General features: G+C 49.0%; 1 protein-coding gene across 11 annotated transcripts in view; it reads left to right on the plus strand.

The window, feature by feature from the left end:
• Positions 1–21,966, plus strand: part of ATE1 (arginyltransferase 1) — a 50,356-nt gene extending 28,390 nt beyond the window's left edge. For 4 of the 11 annotated variants that reach the window (XM_005880158.2, XM_014528283.1, XM_014528284.1 and 1 more), the window contains 3 exons: positions 1,880–1,979; positions 11,421–11,541; positions 18,507–21,443. In XM_005880158.2, coding sequence (XP_005880220.1) covers positions 1,880–1,979; positions 11,421–11,541; positions 18,507–18,685 — 400 coding nt within the window. In that variant the 3' untranslated portion in view covers positions 18,686–21,443. The other 7 variants (XM_014528288.1, XM_014528281.1, XM_014528280.1 and 4 more) reach the window with 7 other exon arrangements.
• Positions 21,967–25,459: the final 3,493 nt, after the last annotated feature.

Here is a 25,459-nt window from a genome sequence, read left to right on the forward strand (position 1 = left end):
GGGAGCTCAAGTCTCTTTTTGTCCTTCGGTATCATTGTGTCATTTTTTTCCCTCTCCTTTCCCAGTTCCTCTGTCTGATGGTCACATTTTTACATCATGGTAAAATATACTCTGCAATTATTTTAATTATTGTGTATGGGGGGGTTTTTTTTTTTGTATTTATGGAAGTAAAAGTTAATATTTTCTTTAATCACCATTTGATTTATTTTTTTGATTTGGTCCATAATTGATTTTTGTGTGTGTTTCAATGGCCCATGATATAAAGAAGTTCTCCATCTTGGTATTTTCAACCCATCTTATCTTAGTGATAGCAAATTCACAATTATACAATATTTACAACCGATCTCTAGTCATCTTTTACTTTTCTTATGTATTTAATTGCATTTTTATATAAACTAAAAAATATTTATGACTCTTGGTGATCTCACTAAAATTGGAACTGATCATTTGAAGCAATCGCATTTTATAACTTGAGACACGTATTCTGTTGATTTCAGAAAAGATACTCTTTCTTTGTATCGAAATCAGTTAACACTTTGAAATTATTGCGATTTTTTTTGTATCTATCACTTTACAGTGCATAGCTGTGGATTTGTCTAGACATCACAGATGAATATTAAGAATATTTATTTCTATATAATAAGTCCCATCCATGTCTCAATAACTAAGAGACATAGAAATCCTGCATTTGAGATAGTAAATAATTAATTCCCTGCAAAATGAGAGAGTTGTGTTTGTTGTTTGGTGTATCTTTGGAAAATTCTAGACAGCTTTGAGGAGGAAGCAGGGAGCCTGCACAGGAGAGCACAGGGAGGTGCCCCGTCTGCAGCCCTTCCCGCCCTTCCCTTAGCGCCCTCGAGGTGGAGCTGCTGAGCTTGTGGAGGAGAGAGAACTAGGAGATCAGTATTTCAGAGCAAAATCGGAGCCAGTAGGTCACAAGTTCCAATTCTGTTACTGCCGACTTTAATGTAGTTCAGTGAAACCTGTTCAGGTAGTTTTTCCCTCCAATCATTTAATACAGATTTTTGTGTTTCAATCTATAATCAATATAGATTTTTATGTAATCTAGTCTGCCGATTTGAAAAATGTTTGAATTGGGTTATGATCTTGAGCATGGCTTTTTTTAAAGATGTATTTTAGCCATGTGATTCATTCGTTTAGTAGATGCTTACTTGAGTTCTACTTACGTGTTCAAAAGCCAAGAACATAATTCTAGGCCCTCTGCTGTGCTGTGACAAATAAAACCACGGTGGGCTGAGGCTGCTGTTATGCAGGGTGGTCAGGCGAGGCTCTGAGCAGGTGCAGTTGAGGAGCAGAAAGCAGGAGAGGAGCCGGCTCTGTACAGTCTGGGGTAGAAGTCCAGGGACCCTGAGGAGGGGAGGAAAGAGAAGGAAGGTGTGGCGGGCTAGGGTGTCGGCTGGCGATGGGCAGTGATGGGCAAGGAGGGCAGCTGGCAGCTGGCAGCGGTGAGGAGGGGCAGATGGAGCAGGGCTTGTGGGTCATGGGAAGGAGGTTGGACTTCAAGTGTGACACCAACCCAGTGCCAGCGTGAGGTTACCTGATCTGCTTAATGAATAACAACAAGCAGCCATACTAAATAGATCTCTCCAACTTTATGGTGTTTGAATTTCAGATTAACCACTATCTATGCCCAAGAAAGTGTGAAACCTGAATTTAGATGCATTGCTCAAAATTCAGAGGGGTTTTTTTTGGTGTCTTTATATTAAAAAACATCTCACAGTGTTTTTAAAATAGTTCTTTCAACACTTGGATTTTTTTTTTGATAGCTTAGTATCAAATTTTATCAAATATTTGTCATCAATTTACATAATACTTTGTTGGAACTAGATATAACTATTCTTTATTCTTCTTTTGACAGAGAAATTGCTTTCACTAGGCAACTTCATGAAAAAGCATCTCAACTCAGCTATTATTATATGGGTTTCTACATTCACTCATGTCCCAAGATGAGATATAAGGTAACGTTGATTTCACACACGTCTGCTGTAGATCCAGTTTATGAAAATCCATGCTTTCACAGTTTGTCATCACAATAGTTTCACTTGCTTGTACATTTCTAATGGACATCAACACATTTCTTTAAGCGTCTTCAACCTTTCGTAGTGTCTAGCCTGTTCATCACCTTGAATAGTGCCTTACCCATCAGCACTTAATAGTTGTTTAATGTAGTTAATCTGCAGTAATTTGCTGACCATGTAGAAATCCTAGCTGTTCTGGGTAAATTTACATGCTTTTTCTGAATGAAGCCTGGGGAAAATCAGTTCAGAAGTCAGGAACTTGGGGGAAAGTATAATCATTTTGCCACAAGAATTAAAGCTGAGTAATCCCCATAGAACTGTTACTGGTTTGAAGGATTCCACCAGCATCAAGCTTAGACCAGGGGAACGTTGACATTTTTAGGAAGAAGACAGGTGTGGAGTCAGTCTAGCAGCTGGTTTGGTTTGTAGCGGTGGCCCTGTTGGTGAGGTTCTGTGCCCCTGTCTGCTATTAACACTGTAAACGTAACATTAATCAGTTTATCTCCTGAGTACATGAGGGGGGTTCCCAGAAATAAGCGTTGGAAGCACTGTAAATTTATAAACTTCATTTCCACAGGGGATTTCCTGTAGTGCTACTAACATGCTGAGAGAGCCAACCGTTCGGTTTTGGAAATGGTGATTTTGCTGGCATTTTCCAGTGTTTTAATACTCTCTATAGGCTGGCTTGTTTTAACGCTGCTAGGCCTTGGGGATCTGAAGGCGGTGTTTTGGCTGAGCTCACTATCCAGATCTGTCTGTGGCCAGAGTTAGCAGTGACTGCAGGCAGTCGGCGTGGGTGTCATGGCGTGGCCAGACATCAGATGGTTCAAACAGCAGAAAGGGCTCGGAAATGTCAGAAAAGAAACAAAAGGCTCATTAGCTGTGATTAATCCTTAAACTCGGTGCCTCCCTTGACTGTGGTCTCACAGCACGGGCACACGGGCGGTGCCAGCGCTGCTGCTGGTCTGAGGGAACAGATGACCTCGCCGTTGCTGCATGGACAGAGCCCAGCATAAGGCTTCCTGGAGCTAATGCCCAGTGACCACAGAGGCATTGCTGTAGTGTAGGGGCTTCCGATGCCTCCTGCTGGCAGGGGCGGTAAAAACATCACATGCTCATCACAAATTCTTGTGTTTAAATTGTTGTTTTAGGTTTTGCTGCCTCAGAGTCAAAGGCGGTTTCCTCAGGGTCTGTGTGCTGAGCTTCCGTCACTGATGGGAGCGAGTGGAAGCTCCGTGCGGTTCATGGGCCCAGAGTCTGCACTGGCTCACGTCTTCCTTTTAGCAACATGAGGAGAGGTTGGAGAATTGAAATGCATCTAACTGGCTCTGCTTACCAGATTCATGATGAGGTGTCTATCACTTCTAACTGGAGAACCCTAAAGTCCTTGCATATTCATGACAGGTAGATGTTAACTGGGGATTGAAAGCGTATTTAATCAATGTTTCTTCTTTTCCCGTCCTCATCTCCTTCCCACAAGGAGGCAGAGGTTGGTGTGGAGGGAACATGATTCCTAACCTGGAAAGACAGTCCTGGGGTCATCAATGAGTTTATGGCTGTGTCACCTCTGGGGCTTCTGAAAAGCACTGATGAGCTCTGCCTGGAAAAAGGAAGCTTGCTGCTCTCTCCACAGCGTCCACAGCCTGGGGCGCTGTTTTACGTGTGCGCCTCTCTCCTGCCATCTCTCACCTGATAGGGCACTCGCTCACCTCTGCAGGTGCAGCAGGGGGACTCCTGTCCTTTTGGAGTGCACGTTGTAGCTCCTTGCGCTCAGCTCTTTGTAGCGTGATCCCTGAGTGTCCATGGAGAGCCTGCGCTGTGAGAGCATGCGGACGCCAGGCACGAGGACCAGGAGCAGATGTGGTCCTTGCTTGCCAGGCCCTTGAGCAAACCGTGTCTCCTCTGTCACTGTCCCGGTCCCAGAAAACTCCTTGACGACCAAGAACTCTCTGGCTCAAAATGTCAGTCGTGCTGAGGTTTGGGAGGCCTTGGGTACAGGCTTGCCCATTGCCGTTGGTCTGCGTTGCTCGGTTACTGTGGGTGACGTGACTGCTGCCGTCAGAGAGGAGCTGTCAGAAAGAGTGACTGGGTCCACGTGACCATGTTGACATAAAGTATGACACACCAGGGAGGTTTCCTGGGCCTAACCCATGGCCCTGGGCAGCCATAACTCATTGAGGACACCGGGCTGTCTGACATTTTCTTGAGGAGGCTCACGTGTGGCCTTCACGTCACTTAAAGGTGACTTAGTGTTTGTGCAAGGAGACCTGTAGCCCATCTGAGGCCTGGGAGGAGCAGCACAGCACCGAGGCTGGCGTTTCCAAAGGGTGATGCTCACTTTTCCGCTTCCCATACGCGAGGTAGGTCTGCCTTTCGTGTATGTAAGTCATTCTGTTGCCCTTGCTTTGTGGGAATAAACAGGAACCGCAGCTTCCTGATAACCACATGGATTGAATGACTCTGACCCTCGCAGCTGCATTCAGTTTATCTTTCCTAGTACAGAGGGCACCCACCGTGCTGGCTGCTGCTTGTGGGACGGGAGGTCATTTTGGAACCAGCTTTTGAGGTGTGGCCCGTCCTCACTCTTGGTGGGCACTAAGCTGCCAGAGAAGCACGTGTGCATGTGTGTCTGACTGTGGTTTCCCGGCTGTTACTCCACCTCCGTGGTGATGTTAGAGTGAAGCCAGTCCCCCCTTCGCTCCCCCAGGACTCCCCCTCCCGGCTCCGACCGTCTTTCCTTCTTGCATCTGGACATGTTCTCTTCTCATGTCTTCGTTCTGTGAGAGCGAGGCAGCTGTAGGATCTTTATGCCGGACCTTTCAGAGCCTGCGTCTCCGTTGGTGGCATTAGCTAAAGGGAAGCCATGGTGAGCAGCATCATAATCTCGGAGGGGCAGCGTCAGCTCAGCCGGCCGTGCCGGGAAGCAGCCGGGAGCAGAGCGAGCCTGGGCCACTGTGAGGACCTTCTGCCCGGTGGCCAGCTCATTCCTCTTCGCTCTTGTAAAATACTATTCCATTTCAAACGCCAACCATGTGTCTCCCCTCACTGTCTATCCTCCTGGAGCCTGGGGCCTGGCTCTAGACCCCGGCCTGTGTGGGTGTGTCTACGACTTGAGTCAGACCCTGCTGCCGTCTGCCAGCCTGGGCTGCTTTCGTTTTCTGGATCATCGCTGAACCCTTACTCAGGTGGTTCTCTGTAGTTTCCATGTCTGGCTGTGCATAGTCTGGGCTCCTTGTCACAAATCCACCCCTGGTTCTGACAGTGGCTTTAAAAAATTTACTATTTTACATTATGGGAATGTTACCCTTTTCCTATATCCTTAAATTCTCATAATTGGAAAGTGTTGGGGTTTTTTAAGAAACCCTTCCATCGAGGCACAGTGTAAATCTCGGGGAGTGCACAGAAGTGGAGAGCCCGTGGAGACCACAGGATGAACACAGCCTGGCGTCCTCTGATCGCCTCCTGGAGACGGACATTCTCTCCCTGGCAGTCCTGCTGTAAAGGCCAGAGAGTAATAGTAGGTTGAAGGCCACGTGGTCTGCTCTTGTGGCAAAGCAGCCATAGAAAGTATGTAAGCAAAGCATGGCTGTGCTCCGGGAAGCCTCTGCTCACGGACTTGGAATGTGAATTATGTAGTTCCTACAGGTCACAGAGTGGGGGTGTTCTTTCATTTCAACCTTTGACAATGTAAGAACCATTTTAGGGTGCAGGCCACGCGAAAGCGAGCAGCAGACCAAATGGGGCTCCTGCCATGGCATGCTGACCCCTGCTCTGCAGCGTCAGGTAGACTCACTGCCGTGGATTGAAGCACAGTGAATGCCTTCAGCCTCGGCTTGTGCTGATACCCAGGACGTTGCCAGGGTCTGTCTGCTGGGCACCGCGCTGGCTGCTCAGAGGCTGCGTCTGCGGAGCTTCCAGGCGGCTGCAGGTCGACACCTTCCAAACCTGCTCCGTGCTCCACACTCTCAGGCTCAAAACTGTAAAATCGCCATCATTTCAGGCTCTGCATACTAGTGACTTGTCAGAATTACCCTCCCACATCTGGAAGTTGTAGACTTCAGCTTCGATTTTATTTCTACTATTTCCAGAGAGTTCTGATGTGATAATCATGCTATTTTGATTTCTCCAAACTGTTACTAGATGTAAAGGTGATGATTGGCTCCTTAAATTTTAGGAGGATGTGGTGTGTGTGTGTGTGTGTTTTGAAAGCAGGGGTAGCTATCTTTTCTTTTTTTTTAAAATATATTTTTATTGATTTCAGAGAGAGAGATAGAAACATCAATGATGAGAGAATTATTTATCGGCCGCCTCCTGCACGCCCCCTACTGGGAATCGAGCCTGCAACTCAGGCATGTGCCCTTGACTGGAATCGAACCCAGGACCCTTTAGTCCACAGGCCGATGCTCTATCCACTGAGCCAAACCAGCTAGGGCAGGAGGATGTATTTTTTGTGTAAAGTCAAAGATAGATGACACTGTGGAAGAATGGTTGAATGGTTTGGCTGTTGGTAACTTTCCCTTTACATATGCATTTTAAAGTTAAGTCCTTTCAGCTCTAGCCGGTTTGGCTCAGTTGATAGAGCGTCGGCCTGTGGACCGAAGGGTCCCAGGTTCGATTCTGGTCAAGGGCACATACTTTGGTTGCAGACTCCTCCCCGGCCCAGGCCCTGGCCAGGGTGTGTGCAGGAGGCAACCAATTGATGTGTCTGTCACACCGATGTTTCTCTCTGTTTTTCCCTCTCTCTTCCACTCTCTAAAAATCAGTGGAAAAATGTCCTCGGGTGAGGATTAAAAAATAAAAATAAAGTTAAGTGCATTCAAACCACCAATACAATATTCTTACATCATAAACGTTTTTTGTTTTTTGCGTATGTGGTTTTATAATGGGCTGAAATGGATAAAACTATAACATTACAAAGATGTTAATAATTACTATCATCTTGAGGCTCTGTAAATTCTGTTCTGGCGGCGTGGTTGAGTTTGGGCCAATTTGATATTTTAAGCGGGATGGAATGAATAAGCTTTCTCAAGTTGTCATCCAAGATTGTTTGGTGTTTATAACATCATAAATTCTTCACAGTAAGTTATCTAGAATTCTGTGAATGGACTTGCTTTGCCCACTCTGAATAACTGTTTAAGGTAGAAGTGGCCGTGTTCTTCATAATCACAGAACTGACGGTTGAGAAAGGGAGGACGCGGTCTGTTAGTTCTCCCCTGAGCTTGCTGACCTGTGGGTCCTCCCCAAGCTGTCACGGCCGCCTTCTCCCGAGTGCTTCCTTGCAGAGACACAGAATATTGATGACACTCAAGGCCGCAGGATGTAGGTTCTCCCGGACTCCTGCTGCACGGTGAGGGGGAGGCTATCCTTAAGCTTGAAGGATTTCAGTCACTGTGATGAATTTCCCCTCAGGCAGAAAAAAAGGGATGATTACCAAAGATCACCCCCTGGGGTACACAGGAGGTTCAGCTAACTTCTTATTTCCCTCAGGGGTGTCATTACACAGACTTTCAGGAGTGAGGCTTTCATAGTCATTGAAAAATGTTTGCTGGGAAAATATTACAGCTTCAGATAGAGGCGTGACCAGTGAGGCAGCTCGCTGTGTGTGAGGCTGTGTTTTCATGACTGTGCGCAGCATTGGTTTGACGCGGGGCCTCTCAACTTGAAAAAGAACCTTGAAAACGAAAGCCAACAACGTGTTTCTCTGGGGTTCAGCCCCTGATGGCCCTAAGCAGGCGAGTCTCCATGTACAGGACACGGGCCTTAAGTCACTTGACTTTTCTCTCTCCCCCGCCCCTCTTAAATGTTAAAATGAGACTGGAGACTGCCTAGGGAGGGCTAAGGCTCTTCTAGCTTTAAAATGGTCTGATTTTCTATTTTTAAGGAATACAGGATGACACGGTTTAGTTTAAGTCAGCAAGTACTAAGTATTTATTAAGAGCTCAGTCCATACAAGGTATTCTGCCCAGGCACAAGGTAGGCAAGGAAACTCCAGGTTGGGGTAAGTAGGGGTGGGGGGCGGGGAGGGGGTGGCTCGCAGCGAAGAGCAGGGCCGGCTGCACTGTGTTCTAGGGTGGGCTTAGCCCTGTGGCACTCGCTGTCTGATGTGCTTTTCCTCACCTGTTTGCCAGACTATGTCGTGATGTTTCCTATGATTATAAAGTTGCCTCCCCTCCTGGTAGAGGTCCCTGAGAACGGGGATGGGCAGCGTTGTTCCCCATGGCACGCCCAGGACGCTGGCATGGAGCCCGGCAGGTGGAGGGTATTTACTAATCACCTGCTGACCTGCAGGAATGAGAGCCCGGGGGATCCTGCCTGACGGAAGGAGTCGGTGGTGGTGAGGGGATGCCGAACCCAAGGTGCATGGGCATTCAGACCCGATGAGCGGTCACCGCGGCCCCTCGCCCGTGCTTTGTGCTTTGTGCTTAGAGCGAGTGCCCTGGGCTCCGCGGGGTAAGGAGGTCGGCTGGCGCACGTGGGCCTGACACTCAGTGTCCGGCCTCAGCCAGGGAGCAGGAGCACTGGGTCCACGCAGCTGTAAACACCTGGCAGTACTGTCACTTTACCGCACAGGGTTCTGGGATTAGTCGAACCTAAGCTCGTTTCAAAGCAGGAAGGAATTGGTCGTGCCTTTTTATCTTGTGTCATTTCTCGTCAGCTGTAACTAAGATCACTGGCCTCTGAAATGTGTCGTTCCACTTTACTGTAGATATTGTGGAACCAGAAAGGGGGTCTCGTAGAGAATTGACCCCGTCAGTGCTCTCCTCTCCGATGGTGGCAGGGAGCTGGGCTCACCAGGGAGAACTTGGAGTCAGCTCCCATGTCTGTCTGTGGGTTGGAAGGTGTCACCTTAGGGGAGTGTCAGACCCAGTGACTAACTGCCGTGTTCTGAGCAACAGCTTAGCAAAGCAAACACTGAACTGATGCTTTTCATCAACGTGGCGAAGGCCACATTTAATATACACATAAATACACACAGGCATTCATTTAAAATCTTTAACCTGCAACAGAAATTAAAGAAACTTTGAATTTTACTTTTCATTTTCTCTCTATTATTTTCTTTGTCTTCATCTTTCATCCTATTTCTTTCTTTTTTCCTTCTCTATCCTTTTCAACTTATGACCCTTCAGTTTGAAATTAAATTTGGGCTGTAAGTTGACTCCCTGAATCTTTTCTTCACAAGCTTTCTTTGTATTTTCTAGAAGAAAAAAGATTAACCCAGGGTTTCCAAAATAAAAGCAAAGATTGTGATTAAAGCTGAATTGGAATCTTTACTCGCTACTAGTAAAATAAATAGCCCCGTCTTAAGGAAGCTTTCAAGTAAGTCCTGGAGCCTTTGCCAGCCCTGGATTTTAATTAAAGAAACACAGGATTCCATCACTTCTGTTTGTCAGAGGAAGAAATATGTATTTTTAGGTTTTCAGAGCTTAGCCTGCAGCACTTGGAGCCCATCTGCTGGCTTTCAGAGATTGGGGGCACAAATGGATGCAGATGTTTGGGCCCTTTGTCTTCCCGTCTCAGCTCACCTCACCGCTGAGCGGGTGCAGTCCGAACACCGTTTCTGAAAACAGAGCGGCTCGAGTTACTTCCCAAGCACCCCCCTGGGGCCCGCAGTCAGCCTCTGTTTATGTGACGGAGCCAGGGAGCAAGGTCTGCGCGGGGCTCCTCCGAGGGCTCCGCTGGTGTTGTCTTTCAGGGGAAAGAAAGACTGGGTTTCATAACCCCGTTCTCCGCTTTCTCTGAGGTGCTGCCCACTCTAATGGGTTGTTGTCAACTGGTTTTGTTTATGTGGTGTCAGAGCTTCTCTGTAGGCAAGTGGTTGTAGTAAAGCCACTAGGTTTGTTGTAGAAAATGGGATACCTGTCAGCTTTACCTGATGGAGGACTCTAATCTTTCTTTCTGCTCAGTGCTTTTTTCTTTCTCTCTCTTTCTCTCTCTCTCTCTCTCTCTCTCTCTCTCTCTCTCTCTTTCTCTCTGTATTTACACAATATTGTCTTTTTTGTGTTCTTACATTTTTATTTAACTTGAACTTTCAAAACAAACGCTGCTTTATCCTTTTCTCAAATACTCACAAAATCCTTCGAACTTTTCAAAATGTTTATGAAGTATTCCTGAGAGTGAAATCTCATAAAGAGCTTTGCTTCAGGACCAGAGTTCAAAGGAAAGTCCGTTTGGTTTTAATTTGAAAACTGTAAAAACAAAATTCCCTCAAAATGGCAGGGTGTGAATTGGTAACCTCAGTTTTATTGCCATCGGCCAAGCCCATCCCCAGATGCTTCCAATTAGAAGCCAGGAACGCTCACTTGGGTGGATATCATATGAAAGCCTTTCTTTACTTTTCTCTCATTTTCTTTTTTTTCCTGAGAAAAATAACAGTCTCAAGTTCTTTAACTTTATTAAAGAAATAACTTCTTTTTTGCATGTTGTTTAAACTTATGCAAAGAAAAATGTAATATTCAGAATTCTTACATGTCAGAGTTGTAAACATATATAGTCCTGAATACATAGGGGTTTACATATATCTTATGAAGGCCAAAAAAAAAAAAGTTTTTAAAAGATGTTAAAGCCTTTTTGAAATTGAAATCATGCATTTCTGGATTTACTATAATCAAAGAGTAGACCTTTTAACACTTGACTTTGTTTAAAAAGGGGTAGTCATTCCAGTGCTTTCTTCAGGATTGTTACAGAGAATTTTCCATTATAATATAAATAGTAAGCTTTTTCATTTTTCATCAGTTGTACGTTCAGTTGTAAGAAGTACTTCTGTAGGAATCTGGGAAGATGTAATCGGATAAAAGAAACATCCCAGATGTTTCTCTGAAATTTCTGTTTTTTAGACTTCTCTTTATTTACATTTATTAGTTTAGATTGCTCATGGAAGTGGAAGTATGTGACAAGACAGTACCTTTTAATTTATTAGAATGAAATGAAATTGTCAACTGAGTCTACAAAGTGAGAATTTTGTGACTAAGGATGATGATGAAATTCTATTTTAGAAAATAAGTTCATTTCATAGATAAATTAGAATACTCTCATACATGAAAAGAAATTTCCCTGTGTTATTAACTAGCATTTACAAGACAACTTGATTTTGAAACTGGATATTCTTAGTAATCAGCTCAGCAAAAATCATATGTCAATTATTTCTCCCAAAAGAAATAGAAACCCAAATCTTGCAGATTGGCACAGGCCTCCCAGGGTCCTGTGTCACACGGAGGCCCCGGATGCCCTGTGCCTGTGGGCGGGGCGCAGGCACTGATAGAGTCGGTGAGCCTGACAGGAGAGCCGCTCCGGCTGCCTTCCGTCCACGTGGTGCAGCCCTCCCGGGAGCCTCGGAACGAGGGCGTACGGTGGTAGTCACGCCTTCCCCTCGTGTCTCCTCAGGGTCATTACCGACCTTCCGACTTGCTGTGTCCTGAGACGTACGTGTGGGTGCCCATCGAGCAGTGCCTGCCTTCCCTGGAGAACTCCAAGTACTGCCGTTTCAACCAGGACCCCGAAGCAGGTATGTGTGGAGCAGAGCCCGACGGGAAGCCGTGGCTCTGGTCCTAGAATTCATGTGCTGGGGCTGTGGCTCCTAACAGGGTCCAGAGAGCTTCCTGTCTGTTGTAGAGTGTGCATGAGTGTGTGTGTGTGTGTGTGTGTGTAAGAGGGACCACATGCACACACACAACAAATAGCTTTGCAGAGAAATGCAGACAACTCGTGTGCTGGTGCTCCTTGCTGACCGAGTTCCTCATTCGATTCGTTTTCACATCTTGCTTGAGGGCTGACTCCAGCATCCGTTACTTTTACTCAGAGTGCGTAAGAGTTGTTCCCCCGATTACTTAGCGACCAAGATAGAAATACTGGCCAGTTGGACTCAGTAAAGTTGTGGAAGGGTTTCAGGGTGGAGCTGGGCTACAGGCTGTGATGGCTTTTGGTTTTGTGATACTTTCTTGACTTTCTTCTTGCATCTCTGTGCTTCTCCTTTTCTGCCTCTTGCACCTCCTGCCCAGAAAGCCCAGCACATTTTCTCTCGTGTTCCCCATGGGTGCTCCCCCTTTTTTAAATCGTGCATCGAAGTGTGGTGGAAGCAAGTTCCTCCTTGAACCCTGCTCGCTGCATTAATTGTTGGGAACTCAGTCCAGGTTCCTCCTTTATCCTGTGCTCACTGTCATTGGTGGAAGCACTCCCTGCTCCATCCTGCCGACTGGTCCAAGTGTGGGGGCACAGGTTCTGATCCTGCCCTGCTACGCTAACTGTTGGGTCCAAGCCCCTCAGCTGGGGGCTGGACCTTCTTGGCTACTGGGTGGTAGACGGAGAAGCCATGAGAAGTTGTGGGTGTATGAGGGAGTCTCTATTGTAGGAGCCAGTGGCCATGTAGCCATTGCTAACAAGGAGCCACTGGACAAAAAGATCTTCAAAGCGAAGTCCCGCACAGCAGGTAGCTGCCCACGGCTAGCTAACAAATCATCTTCATCTTCAAAGCGAAGTCCCATACGGCAGGTAGCTGCCCACGGCTAGCTAACAAATCATCTTCCCACACACAGCAGTGGCCTCTGTCCCCACAGCTGTTATCTGAGCAGCCGCAGCTGCCTCTGGGCCCACCGCCTCTCACCGCAGCCGCCTCTGAGCTCTCTCTCCGGCTCTCCAGCCTCTCTCTCCAGCACACTGGCTGGTCAGTCACATGCATTAAACTACTGAGACCAAAGCAGTGACATGTTTGGGTTGTAGAAGGGCACAGTGTGCCCTGAGCTTGCTGTGTCCTTGGACACTCGATTAAGAGTCCATGCTCAGAGTGGCCTTGGCACCGGCTACTGTAGAAAGAGCCTTTCGTACTCTGATGGCCTTGAGCATCTGGCGACTCTGGTGTGGTTCCCACAGAGTGTTAACAAAATTCAGCAGTAAGTCTGAGAGATCTTACTGGCCGTGTTCAGTGACTCGTAAATCAGGCAGCGTCCCACCAGCAGACACCAAGGAGCTCTGAGGAGCTGTGCACAGTGGACGGCTTATAGGCAGAAGAGGGCGGGACAAGGAAGTTACACTAGCAAAGAGCTGATTGGTTGTGGCAGGGTCTGCCAGGAGTCTGTCAGGCAGTTCACCTCAGGAGTGCTGACCATGGCTTCCCAGCTGGGCCGGTGTAAGGCCCGGCTCCTGGGGAGGCTGACCCTGATAAAGCGAGGCAGTGAGTCTCGGTTTGCTGACCGGGCTGGGCACAGGGGACTCCACTCGGGGCCTGTTGTCTCATTTTTAACAGAAGAAAAGGAAGAGCCTTTTCCACATGTGGAGTTGTTGGAACTTTCCAGAGAACACCATGCAGTGTTATCAGTATTGAATATCACAGTCCAGACACTATTTGAAATCAGACTTATGTCCTGTGGTTTTAGGAAATTAAAGTGCAGTTTCTGCTGGAATGTTGTGCGTGCTGTGCAGCACGGCCGTTTGGGATTGAAGTGGCGTTCGTGAGAAACCTCCTCTCCGGGGCCAGGGTTGCTTCTGCTTGACCCAGACGCTGACGCAGAGAAGTAGTGCTGTCAGTCAGTGGGTGCTTTCTCCCAGGTCCTGGCTCCCTCCAGCCTCCAGCAGTCAGATCCCCACCGAAGGCACCACCACCCTAGTCTCTGGGAAGCGCAGTGGCTGCGGGTGCACCAGGGCCACCTGTACGAAAGGTTACGTTTCCCATCCTGAGTGGCTGCAGGCCTCTGGGAACCTGTTCCTCCCTCCTCTACAAATACCCCCCCCCCCCAACACACACACACACACACACACTGGAGATTTAGGTTCTATGGTTATTTCTCAGCTAGGAAGACTGGGTAACAATAAAAACCCGGTGTATTTCCTGCTTTTAAAGTACTGGAGTGGGCGTGGGGGGCTGACAGCTGAAGTAACTTGGAAAAGTCTAAAGAAATCACCAACAGGCCTTTTGTTTTTCGTTCAGGACCTCAGGTCCCACTGTAGAGAAAGGATCTCAAAGGTTTCTCAAATGATTATTTATTTTATTTTTGTTACTCCTCACCCGAGGATATTTTTCCATTGATTTTTAGAGAGAGTGGGAGAGGGAAAAATAGAAACATTGATGTAAGAGAAACACATCGATGGGTTGCCTCCTGCATGCGCCCTGACCAGGGCTGGGGCCAGGAGGAAGCCTGCAGACATAGTACGTGCCCTTGACCAGAACCGAATCCAGGACCCTTTGGTTCACAGGGCGACATTCTATCCACTGAGCCAAACCAGCTAGAGCTCAAATGATTTTTAAGTCTTCAGGTTGTTTTAAATTGATAGTTGGATATGGATAGATTGAATATTTTTGTTTACATCTTTTTATTGATTGATTTGAGAGAGAGGAAGGGAGAAGGAGAGGAACAGAAACGTCACCCTGTTGCTCCACTCATTTGCACACTCATTGGTTGTTTCTTGTATGTGCCCGGACTGGGGATCAACCCGAAACCTTGGTGTATGCAGCTGACACTAACCAACTGAGTTGCCTGGCCAGCGCAGGTAGATTTAAAAATTTCTGCATCAAAGTTACATCTTACCTCTTCTTAAAAATTATTTTAAAAAAATACTTACTGGGACACTAATAGAAATGTGTCCAAACGCGTGAAACCACGCTCAGGAGATTGAAGCGACGCGTCTCCTGCAGCAGCGCCCTGTGGGTGTGCGCTCCTGCCCCCCTGTCCGTGCGCCCTCGCCGTTACGCCTTCTGGGAAGTAGTCCGACTCATCCTGACTTTGGACTTTGCATAGTTGGGTTTGCTTCCTGAGTTGGGTCTGTCGCGCACTTGTCTTACAAGCCACATCTCCGTTATATCGCACTCATGCCCAAGTATGTGTAGCGTCGTTACCATCGCTGTGCCTGCCGCTATGCAGCTCTCTTCACGAGGAACGTTGTCGTGGTTGTGATAATGCTGTCGCAGTGCCAAGTGAAGAGGATGACCTCTCCCATCGTTCTTCGGGAAAGCCTGCACGTTACCAAATCTCCCTGAAGAATGAGTGCGTTACGTCCCGTGAGGATAAGTAGCGCTTTGCGCTCTCGATGCGCTTCCTTTGAAGCACCTGTGTCTCCTGTGAATAAAAAGCTAGGAAATCAGACAGTTGTTTCTCGCGTTTTCCTTGAAGATCAACATGTCATAGAACGGATGGCGTGTTTGTGTCACTAGCGATGGAGCGCGTGTCTCAGAAAACGGGGTTTGCGGGTTGCCTTCAGTGTTGGTTTCCCGAAGTTAAGTGGATGCATTAGAGAAGGAGGGGAGGGGTTCTGCAGGGACACACCGGCTGGCTGAGGGCGCTGGCGGGCCTGCCGTGGACGCGGAGTCTGGTCTGGGATCTCAAAGTGGCTTGTCCTCGAGCATCTGCCGTCCCTTGGGCTGCTGGGCGTGGGGTGAGCCGTGCAGGTTTGTCGCCCAGCACTGAGGACGCATGTCAGGCAGAAGGGCATGATGGCGGCTACCGCGGGGTTTTGTGAGGACTTAGGACAGTTTTCCTCCTTTCATAAATAAATCCTCACAACTAATTTATTTTTAATATTTTAAGTGTCTGGTAAATTTGTTTAGCTTTTAAATTGGTTTTAAAACTGATTCTGTATAGTGTGCCAAGAATCAGAACCTGCCTTTACTGTAAGTATGACTGGTGGTTATAAACCTGCAGAAAACAGAAATGTATTATTTTGTCTGTAACAATAAGTGGTTTCTGACATTAATACAATGTACCTATTGAAAAGGCGATTGATTTAATTTTCTGGCTGTAATTTAAGGCATGGTAAAAATATGATAGGAAACTCTGAATTTACATGTTTAAATGCATCTTACGAAATTGTCAAACCTGGTAACTTGGGCAGATGTCTGGTGGAGCAAGGAGAGTGGTAGGAGCGGATTATGGATGGGGGTTGACATCACTTTCTATTTTTTTCTGTATTAGTTGGGTTTTGCAACAAGTACTCTTTTATAATTTAAAAGAATATTTAAACATAATGTGCTTATTATTGAGTATTCAGTAATTTCATAGATGACTAATTCCCAGGAAATTTGTTGTTCAGGTTAGTGAAATACTTTAAAATTTATATTTTATCGTTCTTTTTATTCTCTTATTACATGTCTCGTTGATCTCTGTTCCCTTTTCCTAAAGTACTGGCAGTTTTAAATATGGGTGTGTTTTTTTTTAATTGATTTTAGAGGGAGAGGAGAGGAGAGGAGAGAGAGAAACATACATTGATGTGAGAAAGAAACATCCATCGGCTGCCTCCTGTATGCACCCCAACCAGGGTTTAACCCGCAACCTGGGCATGTGCCCTGACCGATAATCAAACTAGCGACCTTTCAGGGCATAAGACGGCACTGAGCCACATTGGCCAGGCTGTGAATTTTCTTCAATAAATATTATATTGGGGAATTTTTTTGGAGATTTGTGACAATTTGAAAAAACAGATGAAACACGTAGCTTAGAAATAGCAAAAAAACACTTAAGAAAAAGCCATGTCATGAATGCATAAACTACTGTATATAGGTAGTAGTGCATTTACCATCATAAAATATGCACAAATCTATTGTAAAATATCTGACATAAAATTAACAAACTTACACATAACCACAGACTGCACGTGGCACCATTTGCTGTGGAGAAAAATGTAAACAAACATAGAGGTGCATTCAATCGTAACGTCGTGGAGAGCTGAGTGGTGGGGGTAGGTGTGTGGGTTGTGATGCGTGTGGAGAGCTGGGTGGTGGGGGTAGGTGTGTGGGTTGTGATGCGTGTGGAGAGCTGGGTGGTGGTGTAATGCGTGAGCATTAATGTGCACGAAACTGAGAGCAGGAACCAGGTGCTGCCTTTTCCTTTGCTGTCGCTTCCCCAGGGAGGGAGGCGGTGACCTAGCAGATGTACGTGTTTTCCTGTAGTAAAGCACATGGATTTTTCTGCTTCGGTTGGATAGGAAGTTATAAGAGACAACACACTGTGAATTTGGTGTGTCCAGCCAGGGCTGCAGAGCCACTGCAGGTTCAGCACGGAGAACGTCTGGTGCAGGGAACGGGAGTGCTTGTGTCTGATGCGCGCCCAGGGGCACTGAGGGACAGCCGGAGCTGGGCAGCAGCAGGAGGCCGGCTGCGCGCCTGGCTGAAGAGGAAGGTGGAGAAGCTGGCAGAAGCTAGAGCCTGACAGCATCAAGAGCAGCAGGAGCCGCTGCCGAAGCAGAGCCCGGGAGGAGGGGGGAGACGCTGGGGAGAAGTCCTGGCATCTGTCCCCCAGCTCCAGCTCCCGCAGCGAGGGCAAAGCGCAGGCGGGACACCCGGCCCTGGGGATGGGGATGGGAGCAGCCTTGAGGAGGCACCTCCTGCCACGTTATGCTTCCACCTGGACCAAGGGGAAACCGGAAATGGCACCAGACTTCGCTCTGGTGTGAGGACCCTCTGGCTGCGTCCTGGGGTCCCCTGGTCCTCACCCGTCCACGCTGAGCAGGCTGGTGCTCAGTGGGGGCATGTGGTCTGCTCTGGCCTGAGTGACCTCTTTGGGAAAAGCCGTGGGTGGCTGGCACGCCCATCGAAGGTATCTGGGCAGGCCCAGGACGTAGTCAGCCTGCAAGGCCTGATTTCGCCTCCTCACGAGGTGATGGAGGCAGGTAGCCTGAGGCCAGCGCATGACCTGGCCTCTCAGAGGCTGCAAGGCTCTGTGCTCTGTCTCTCCTGACACTGAACTTGATTTATCCTCATCAGCCAGTGGCTGTCTCGTGGAGGACGCAGTGTCAGTTGAAGAGTCAATGCTGATTATTTAGAATTAGGAGCAACTGTCAGAAATGGAACCTAAAGTAGGTTGGTGTAAACAGATAGTTATTCCTGTTTTATGTGAAGTTCTAGACACGGCCGTCCGGGGCTGGCATGGCCGTGTGGTTCCACGAAGTCTCACGTACCCGGAGTCCTTGGTGGTTTCGCTTTTGTTGAGCTGAGGGCAAGCTCTTCACCTCGGGCTCCCAGGCAGAGGCCAGGCTGTCCTCTGGCGTCCAGTGTGCTGCTGGGAAAAAGCAGACCCGACAGTGACAGCCGCAGCAGGCTCCGCCGTGTTCTCCGTGACCCCTGCCACGGGCAGGGTGCCCATCGCCCTGACCTGGCCGCCCGGGTCCGCCAAGACGGCGAGTGGGCAGAAGGCTGGGCGCAGAGGGGACCCTCAGCCTGGGTGCGCCGGCTCAAGGAGAGGCACGTTCGTGTCAGGCTGCGCAGGAAAGGCCTGACTGTGCACCTGATTGTGGTGAGACCGTGACAAGATGTGGGGACAGTGTTTCCCTGGCACACAATTCTGTCTCCCCGACGTGCCAGGAGCGCACCCTCAGCAGGGCCTCGGGCGTGTCTAACCGGCTCAGGTGGGTCCTCCTGCTGTGCGCCCTCCCTGAGCCTTCTGCTCCGAGGGGGATCTCAGCGCTTCTGTCCGTCTGTCCAGTGCGTGGCTGTGAGTTACGAAAAGGAGTTTGCTCTGTGCCTTTTTAATCCGTGTTTTGTTGTTGCAGCGGATGAAGGTCGCAGCAGGGACCCCGACCGGCTGCAGGTGCTGTACAAGAAAGCCATCCTGCCTTACGGGGTGTTCAAGCAGCAGCAGCGGGAGCCGGGCGAGGAGGCCGCCGTGCTGCAGTACGCCAGCCTCGTGGGCCAGGCCTGCTCCGAGCGGATGCTGCTCTTCCGGAACTGAGCCGCTCCGCCGGCCGCACCCCGCGTGCTGGGCCTGTGCCGCCCAGACGCGCCGCTGCGGGCATCCCGGTCCGCCCGCAAATCTCTTTTATTTTGACCATCATATGGCTTTTGTAAACTATTTTGTGGCAATGTACTTGTGAGAATCTCATGGTTAATGTAAAGATTTAAAAAATATGTTATGACCTAGCTCCATAATTGGGGTTTATAATTTCAGAAGTTTGTTTTATGAATAAGACATGGTAAGCTTCTCTTATTGTCAATATTTTAGAAAGTAAAATTAACCCGTGAATTGTAAGTAATTTTAATTACAGTTGTGCCTGTTTGTTCTGTTAGAATTCAAAGCAGAGTGTGTCCTCAGATCCATTTAAAACATTAGTTTATGCCAAAAAACAAACAAAAACCCTGACGCGTGGGGAAGAAGGTGGGAGCGTGTTTCATCGCTTAGAACACGCCTTCTCCGGAGAAGGGAACTGCTGTTCGCTCCCAGTGTTCAGTCCCTGCCGAGCGCCACGCCGTGTGGGCCAGAAGGGAGCTGGGGGGCAGGTGCGAGACGGAGCAGGTGTCTTGACACCGGGTCTGTGGACCCCCACGGCCCCGCTCGCCCCCGGCGTGGCCTGATTTCTTCCGGGAAAGTTGTTGCTAGTGCTCCTGTCACTCAGTTTCCCAGTGTGGACAGTCGATCTGTATTTGTCCAGGTACGTAATTTGCTCTGTTTCTAAAAGTTTAGGAAGCGGTGTTTCTAAAGACAATGTTGGCTCCTGCCTTCCCTGGCTGTTCATTCCTCTGGACTGAGGACACTCGTCGTTGGTTCTTGATTGAGAATTAGCTCCTATCCACCTGCTTTCATAGCTGTGGCCTCCGCTCTAGGGTCAGGTGGAACTCCGTGTCTTGCCCTTTGATTGGGTGTCACTGGGGATGCGATGCTGGTCATTGAAGTGAAGCCTCCCCTGCCCCTCCCACTTCCTTTTGTTGGAGCAATTGCCCCTGTGGCCACTGTCAGGGTGGCGGGCTGTGCTTGGGAAGGAGGGCAGGCGGGCTGTGGAAGCACGAGGATGGGTGGTTTTCTCGCGTTTTCTCCGTTGACCGGTCTCTGTTGATGTGTCTGAAGCAGAGCCCCCGAGGAGAGAGGAGAGGTTGGGGAGATGTCGGCTGGTTTTCTCGGGCTCTCTCCGCTGACCCCTCAGTCCCGGCAGCCCCGTTCCGCCTTTGGTCTGTGTTGTGTTGCGTGAGCCTTTTGAGACTGTGCTCTAAAGCGCAGTCATCTGACCCTCACTGCTGCCTTTACATGTTCTTCTACATGCACTGAATTTAGAGAAAACATTGTACAATCATTTCAGCAGCTAGAGCAGAAGGGAGACTCATAAAGCAATGTTTCAGAAGTCAAATGTCTAGACATTGAACATCCAGGTAAACTGCATATTCACTCAGTGTGGTTCCACCTGCCGTGTGCGGCTACATGGCCACCCGGGCATAGTGGTGAGTGAGCCGTGTCCTCTGAGAGCAGGGATTTCACGTTCTCCTGGAATCCTTCAAAGCAGGCTCCAAGGGCATTCGATTGACTGGCTTATAGCTTCCTTCAGAATCTATAGAAAACTGCTTCTCTTGCCCTCTCAAGTGAAAGTAGCTTAATTTTTCTTATGATTACGAAAATGATACTGTGAGCAATTAAAACATTAAGAAAAATATAACCAAGAGAGTAAAAATAATCAGAAATCCTGCCATACAGAGAAAGATTAGTCGTGTACACTCATATGTTATGTTAACATAAATCGGATTCCGTCTACATGCTGTTTTCTCAAGTTGTGGGCTCTGAAGGTGGATGTTCTTAGGTGGGATCGGAAGGTGTGAGTGCTCCAGTGTGGGCGGCAGGGAGGTCCTTGGTGCCCCGGGCACTCGGGTGCCAGGTCTGGGCGTCGGCTGCCTCCCTCTGAGTAGTTGGCGTGTAGAATGGTGTTGGCAAGGATCGCACTGAGTATCAGTGAGGAGACAGCTTGGCTCAGCACAAGCTGGTTTTTCCCGCAGGAGGCTCCTTCAGGGAGGCCGCTGGTCCGCCTGCCGGGACCTGGGCTGACCCTGCGGGGGCCCTGGTGGCTCAGGGAGGCCCCAGAGGGTCGGCATGAAGATTGGCTCGGTTGCTCAAGTCACGTGTTGGGTTTTTTGTTTGTTTTTGAGAACAGATAGCAGTTTCTTGAAAAGCCAGGCATGTGTTCCTCTGCGTCTGCTGCTGCTGCTGGTGGCTGGAAGGGAGGGGCAGTCAAGGGCAGTGGCCGCCTTGTCCGTTGACACACAGTCCAGCTGGGAAATCATCTCCCGTCCTGGCTTCCTCTAAAGACAGAACCTTTCCAAGCTGGCGGCTCTGGTCACACCCACCTTCCTGACTTGGGGCAGAAGGTACTAGAGGTTCCCCATACGACTATCGTTACTTAAATTAGTTCTGTTCTATTGAAACTTTTGTTCTCTTATTTTTACAAAGTATAATCTGAGCACTTCTTATATTCTAAAATATAGAGCCTATTAGATAAATATGTAATCATTTGATTAAAATTGGATAAGAAATTACTGTTCATTTTCCCTTTCAAACAAGCTTATCCTATTTTTAATCTATTTTTCAAAATATCGGTTGTGTATGGTTGTTTGACATAGTGGAATCTATTATGTAAATGAACCTTTTCAGGTTTTGAAGGATGTATGGTTTGATTTTATTGGCTTTCTACTTCAGTGTGAATAAAGGTGAAAAAGAATATGATGACCAGTTACCTAAAACGTGTCTGTGTTTTGCTAACTTTAAAGAAAGGGCAATACAGTGGGTGTAACTGGGAAATGGTTGTTAGAAGTTGTTCAAACGTGTCCTCTTGTTCCAAAAGAGATCAGTGAGGCCGGACGGCTGGCTTGCATGTTACGTTTTTGCTCTCGTCTGTTCCTTCTGAGCGGCCGATGGGTAACGCTCGAGTGGAGACAATAAAGCTGCTTCTGTCCGCAGAGGCTCCTGCTGGTCGATACAGAAAAGACACGTGTGCTCCTCTGCTAACCCCTGGAGTTCCCTTCACCTGCGTGAACGTGTGGAGAGCAGAGAGAAGCATGGGCTGAAGCGTCGTGACATGGATTTTCGATCGTTGGCTTCCCAGTCACTAGTCACTTCAGCCAAAGGAACCTGGGCTCCTTCCTCGGGAAAAAGAAGAGGAAGTGTCTCCTCCAGCAAGAACTGGGTTCCACAGGCACATCGGGGAGCGGACCTGGTGTCACCCACAGGGACTTGCAGTGAAAGATTTGTTACAAACTCGGATGTAATTCTCTCCTAAAGATTTGTTTACAGAGAAGTTTTCCTAAATATCGATAAAGCAGTCTGCTTCAGCTACTGGTAACAGTCCACAGTGTGCCTATGGAACACATTTACGAGTGTGTGTCTTTCCTGGTGAGTTTATGGTAAAACGAATCCAATTTTCCAAGTTATTCAAATATCAGTTACAATTCCCACGGACATTTTTTCCAGAATAGAAATAGCTTCACTGTTTTTCTTCTTTGCAACGACAGAAAAGTGCACCAAAGACCATGGAGTGGCTTACAGTCCCGACCCTAAGCTCCGCCCCTTCACGGGGGCGCCACCCTGTCACGTGTTCTGCCTGCACGTGTGCAGCCTGTGGCTTTAAATAAAAATGGACTCATGCCATGTATACTGTTCGTTACTCCTTATTTGATGTAGTGGAGCGTCTTAGGACATTGTGAAGATGCAGTAAGTGAGGAAAGAATGTCATTTCCGTGGCTGCACACTGTTCCGCTGTGTCTTCTGTTTTGAGACGGGGCGTGGACGTTAGTCCCCCTTTTGGGTAGCAGGGCTGTAATTGACTGGCTTCACAGTTTTTGTCAGTCCTCTGTAAGACTTGGTGATGCCCTGGCCGGTTTGGCTCAGTGGATAGAGCGTCAGCCTGCAGACTGAAGGGCCCGGGGTTCGATTTCAGTCAAGAGTACGTACCTCGGTTGCAGGCTCCTCCCCAGCCCTGGTCGGGGGCATGCGGGAGGCAACCAATCGAAGTGTCTCTCTCACATCAGTGTTTCTGTCTCCCTCTCCCTCCCACTCTCTCTAAAGTCAGTGGGAAAATACCCTCCGGTGAGGGTTAGAAAAAGACTCGGTGATGCCCTCGCTCCGCACTCCGGCTCCCTGGCCGCCAGTGGTCAGTGAGCAGGAGGACTTGTCTTTGCCCTTGAAGGTCCTGCAGGGATGTGACTTGTGCCCTACGCTCCCTGTCCCTCAACTGAACATCTGGGAGGCAGACCCGCACTGCTGTTCTTACAGGTTGCTCACCCCTAACGTTTCCAGTTAGAACATGTCTGTCTGTGAAGCTTGAGGTAGCCCTGGCTGGTTTGGCTCAGTGGTTAGAGTGTCAGCCCGAGGCCTCAAGGGTCACGGATGTGATTCTGGTCAAGGGCATGTACCTCGGTTGCAGGCTCGATCCCTGGCTCAGGCTGGGGTGTGGGCAGGAGGAAACCAAACCGTGTGTCTCTCTCACATCAATGTTTCTTTCTCCCTGTCTCTCACCCTCCCTTCCATTCTCTCTAAAAATCAATGGGGAAAAAATATCCTTGAGTGAGAATTAATAAATACATGCATACATGCATGCAGCAAACCCTAATAATACATACATACACACAAACATACAGCAAACCCTAGTCATGCGTGCATGCATGCATACAGCAAACCCTAGTAATACATGCATACATGCAAACCCTAGTAAAACATACATACACGCAAACATACAGCAAACCCTAGTCATGCGTGCATGCATGCATACAGCAAACCCTAGTAATACATGCATACATGCAAACCCTAGTAAAACATACATACATGCAAACATACAGCAAACCCTAGTCATGCATGCATGCAGCAAACCCTAGTAATACATACATGCATACATACAGCAAACCCTAGTAATCCGAGGTGCCAGGCGTAGACGCTGGTAATGACTGGCCGAAGGGTCGCGGAAGCAGCTAAAGGCATGCAGTGCCTCCCACATAGGAGACCATGTAGGCATTTAGACGTCCCCGTTCACAATCGCTCAGACAGTTCTGTGGGTCAGTGACCATTGTCCGCACACTGACCACGTCGGGCCAGTCTTGCAGAGCCTGGACCTGGATCCATCTGAAGTCCCCGCTCGCGGAGGGGGTCTGACCCCACAGGGCGAGCACTCCCGAGCGGCTGTCTCTCCACGAGGATGTGGGCAGGTTCTCGGGCACCAGGGGAGCCTCCGCCCTCGGTGCCACCGCAGACTCCGCTGTGTCATGAGGGAGAGGTTTCGAGGCCGGGTACCGTTCTGTGCGTTTCTGTTTATTTTGAGAGAAAACTAGACAGCGGAGGCCTGGGACACCAGCGTTGCTTCACGCAGCGGCTGTCATGGCGGTTACAGCTGCACCCAGGGCCCAGTGGCTGCTCCATCTTGTCCGCGAGTTGCTCCCACATTTCTTTCTCCTGCGTCCTCCTCCCACGGGGAGGCCTTACACCGTCCCTCGGCTTGCTCCGGAGTCACAGGTTGAGGGGCTGACCGGCAGACCCTGAGCAACAGGGGAATGATTACTCCGACACGTTTCTGTGAAAGAGGCTAAGGGACTGCCTGGCTTGAGAAACCAAACAGCCCAACTTCGCCTGCCTCCTTAGGCTTTTATTGTAACAACAGCTTGAACTAAAAGTAACCATTAGTACTACGAGCAGGGCAAGCGTCCTTGCCAAGACGCGTGCGTCTGCGGTGTCCTGTAAGCAAGGGCGCTGAGGCCTAAGCGTAAAGATCCCAGTAAACACCCGGGCTCAGCCTTGTTTGGAAAAGCCCTGCCTCCCCACAGCGGGAGCGCAGCGCACTGTCCACTGCCCAGTAGGTGGGAAACCAGCGCCCTTCAGACCGACGGGAGGGGGCGCCTGACCTAGGGCTGTGGGATGCTGCCTTGGGGCAGTGGGGACGATGAGACTGGGAAATAGATTTGTAGCTTTTAACCAAAAAATAAAAGTAAATAAAGTCTCCGTATGTTGGTGGTAATAAGTGAGCTCTGTTGTGTGAGCTGTGTGCCCGGCCCCGGGCAGCACCATTGGACAGGGAGGCCGGCCGAGCTGTTTCCTGGGGTCATCGGAAGCCCTGTGCTCACAGCAGCGACCGGCGGTGGTTCCAGAGCCCAGAGCACAGGGCTCAGTCCCAGCGCCCGCGCTCCTGTGGCCAGAGGTGGGCAGAGCCGCCTGCTTGCCTGGCACCCGCTGGCGACCTGGGCAGAAGCGAGCTGTGGCGGGAGAGTGAATCGTCTTCATCGTGGGGAGCGAGCTGCTCAGGTGGCCCTGAGTGCAGTGGAGACGTGTCCGCTGTCCCTGTCCTGCCCTTTCGGTTGGTCTCCCCAGAGCCACCAGGGGGCAGAAGGAGACCGCCTCACCCTCTTCTTAAACTTCTGACAACCCCACAGGGAGAGGGGAGCTTTCCTTTGGCCCATCTTGGCCGGTGTTTTTGATATGGATTCTCTTGCCCATTGGGCATGTCTTTGATTGTTTTATTTTTTCAGATTTGGGTTGTCTTTGAATTAATCCTCCCCTCTGCATCTAAGACAGTGATGAGAGGAAACTACAGATATGTAGCATCCTGTATCGATTAATGACTTCGGGGTTGGACCCCGGGCCTCACACAGCATCCCCGCCTCCCCTATATTGTTCTCCGCGTCCAGACTGGCTGGGCTGGTGCGGGATGGTGGCACCTCGGATTGGCTTATTGAGAAAGCCTTCGGCAGCCTCCCGTCCCCATCCCCCACC

The sequence above is a fragment of the Myotis brandtii genome, unplaced genomic scaffold, assembly GCF_000412655.1.
Source record: "Myotis brandtii unplaced genomic scaffold, ASM41265v1 scaffold628, whole genome shotgun sequence".
NCBI lineage: Eukaryota > Metazoa > Chordata > Mammalia > Chiroptera > Vespertilionidae > Myotis > Myotis brandtii.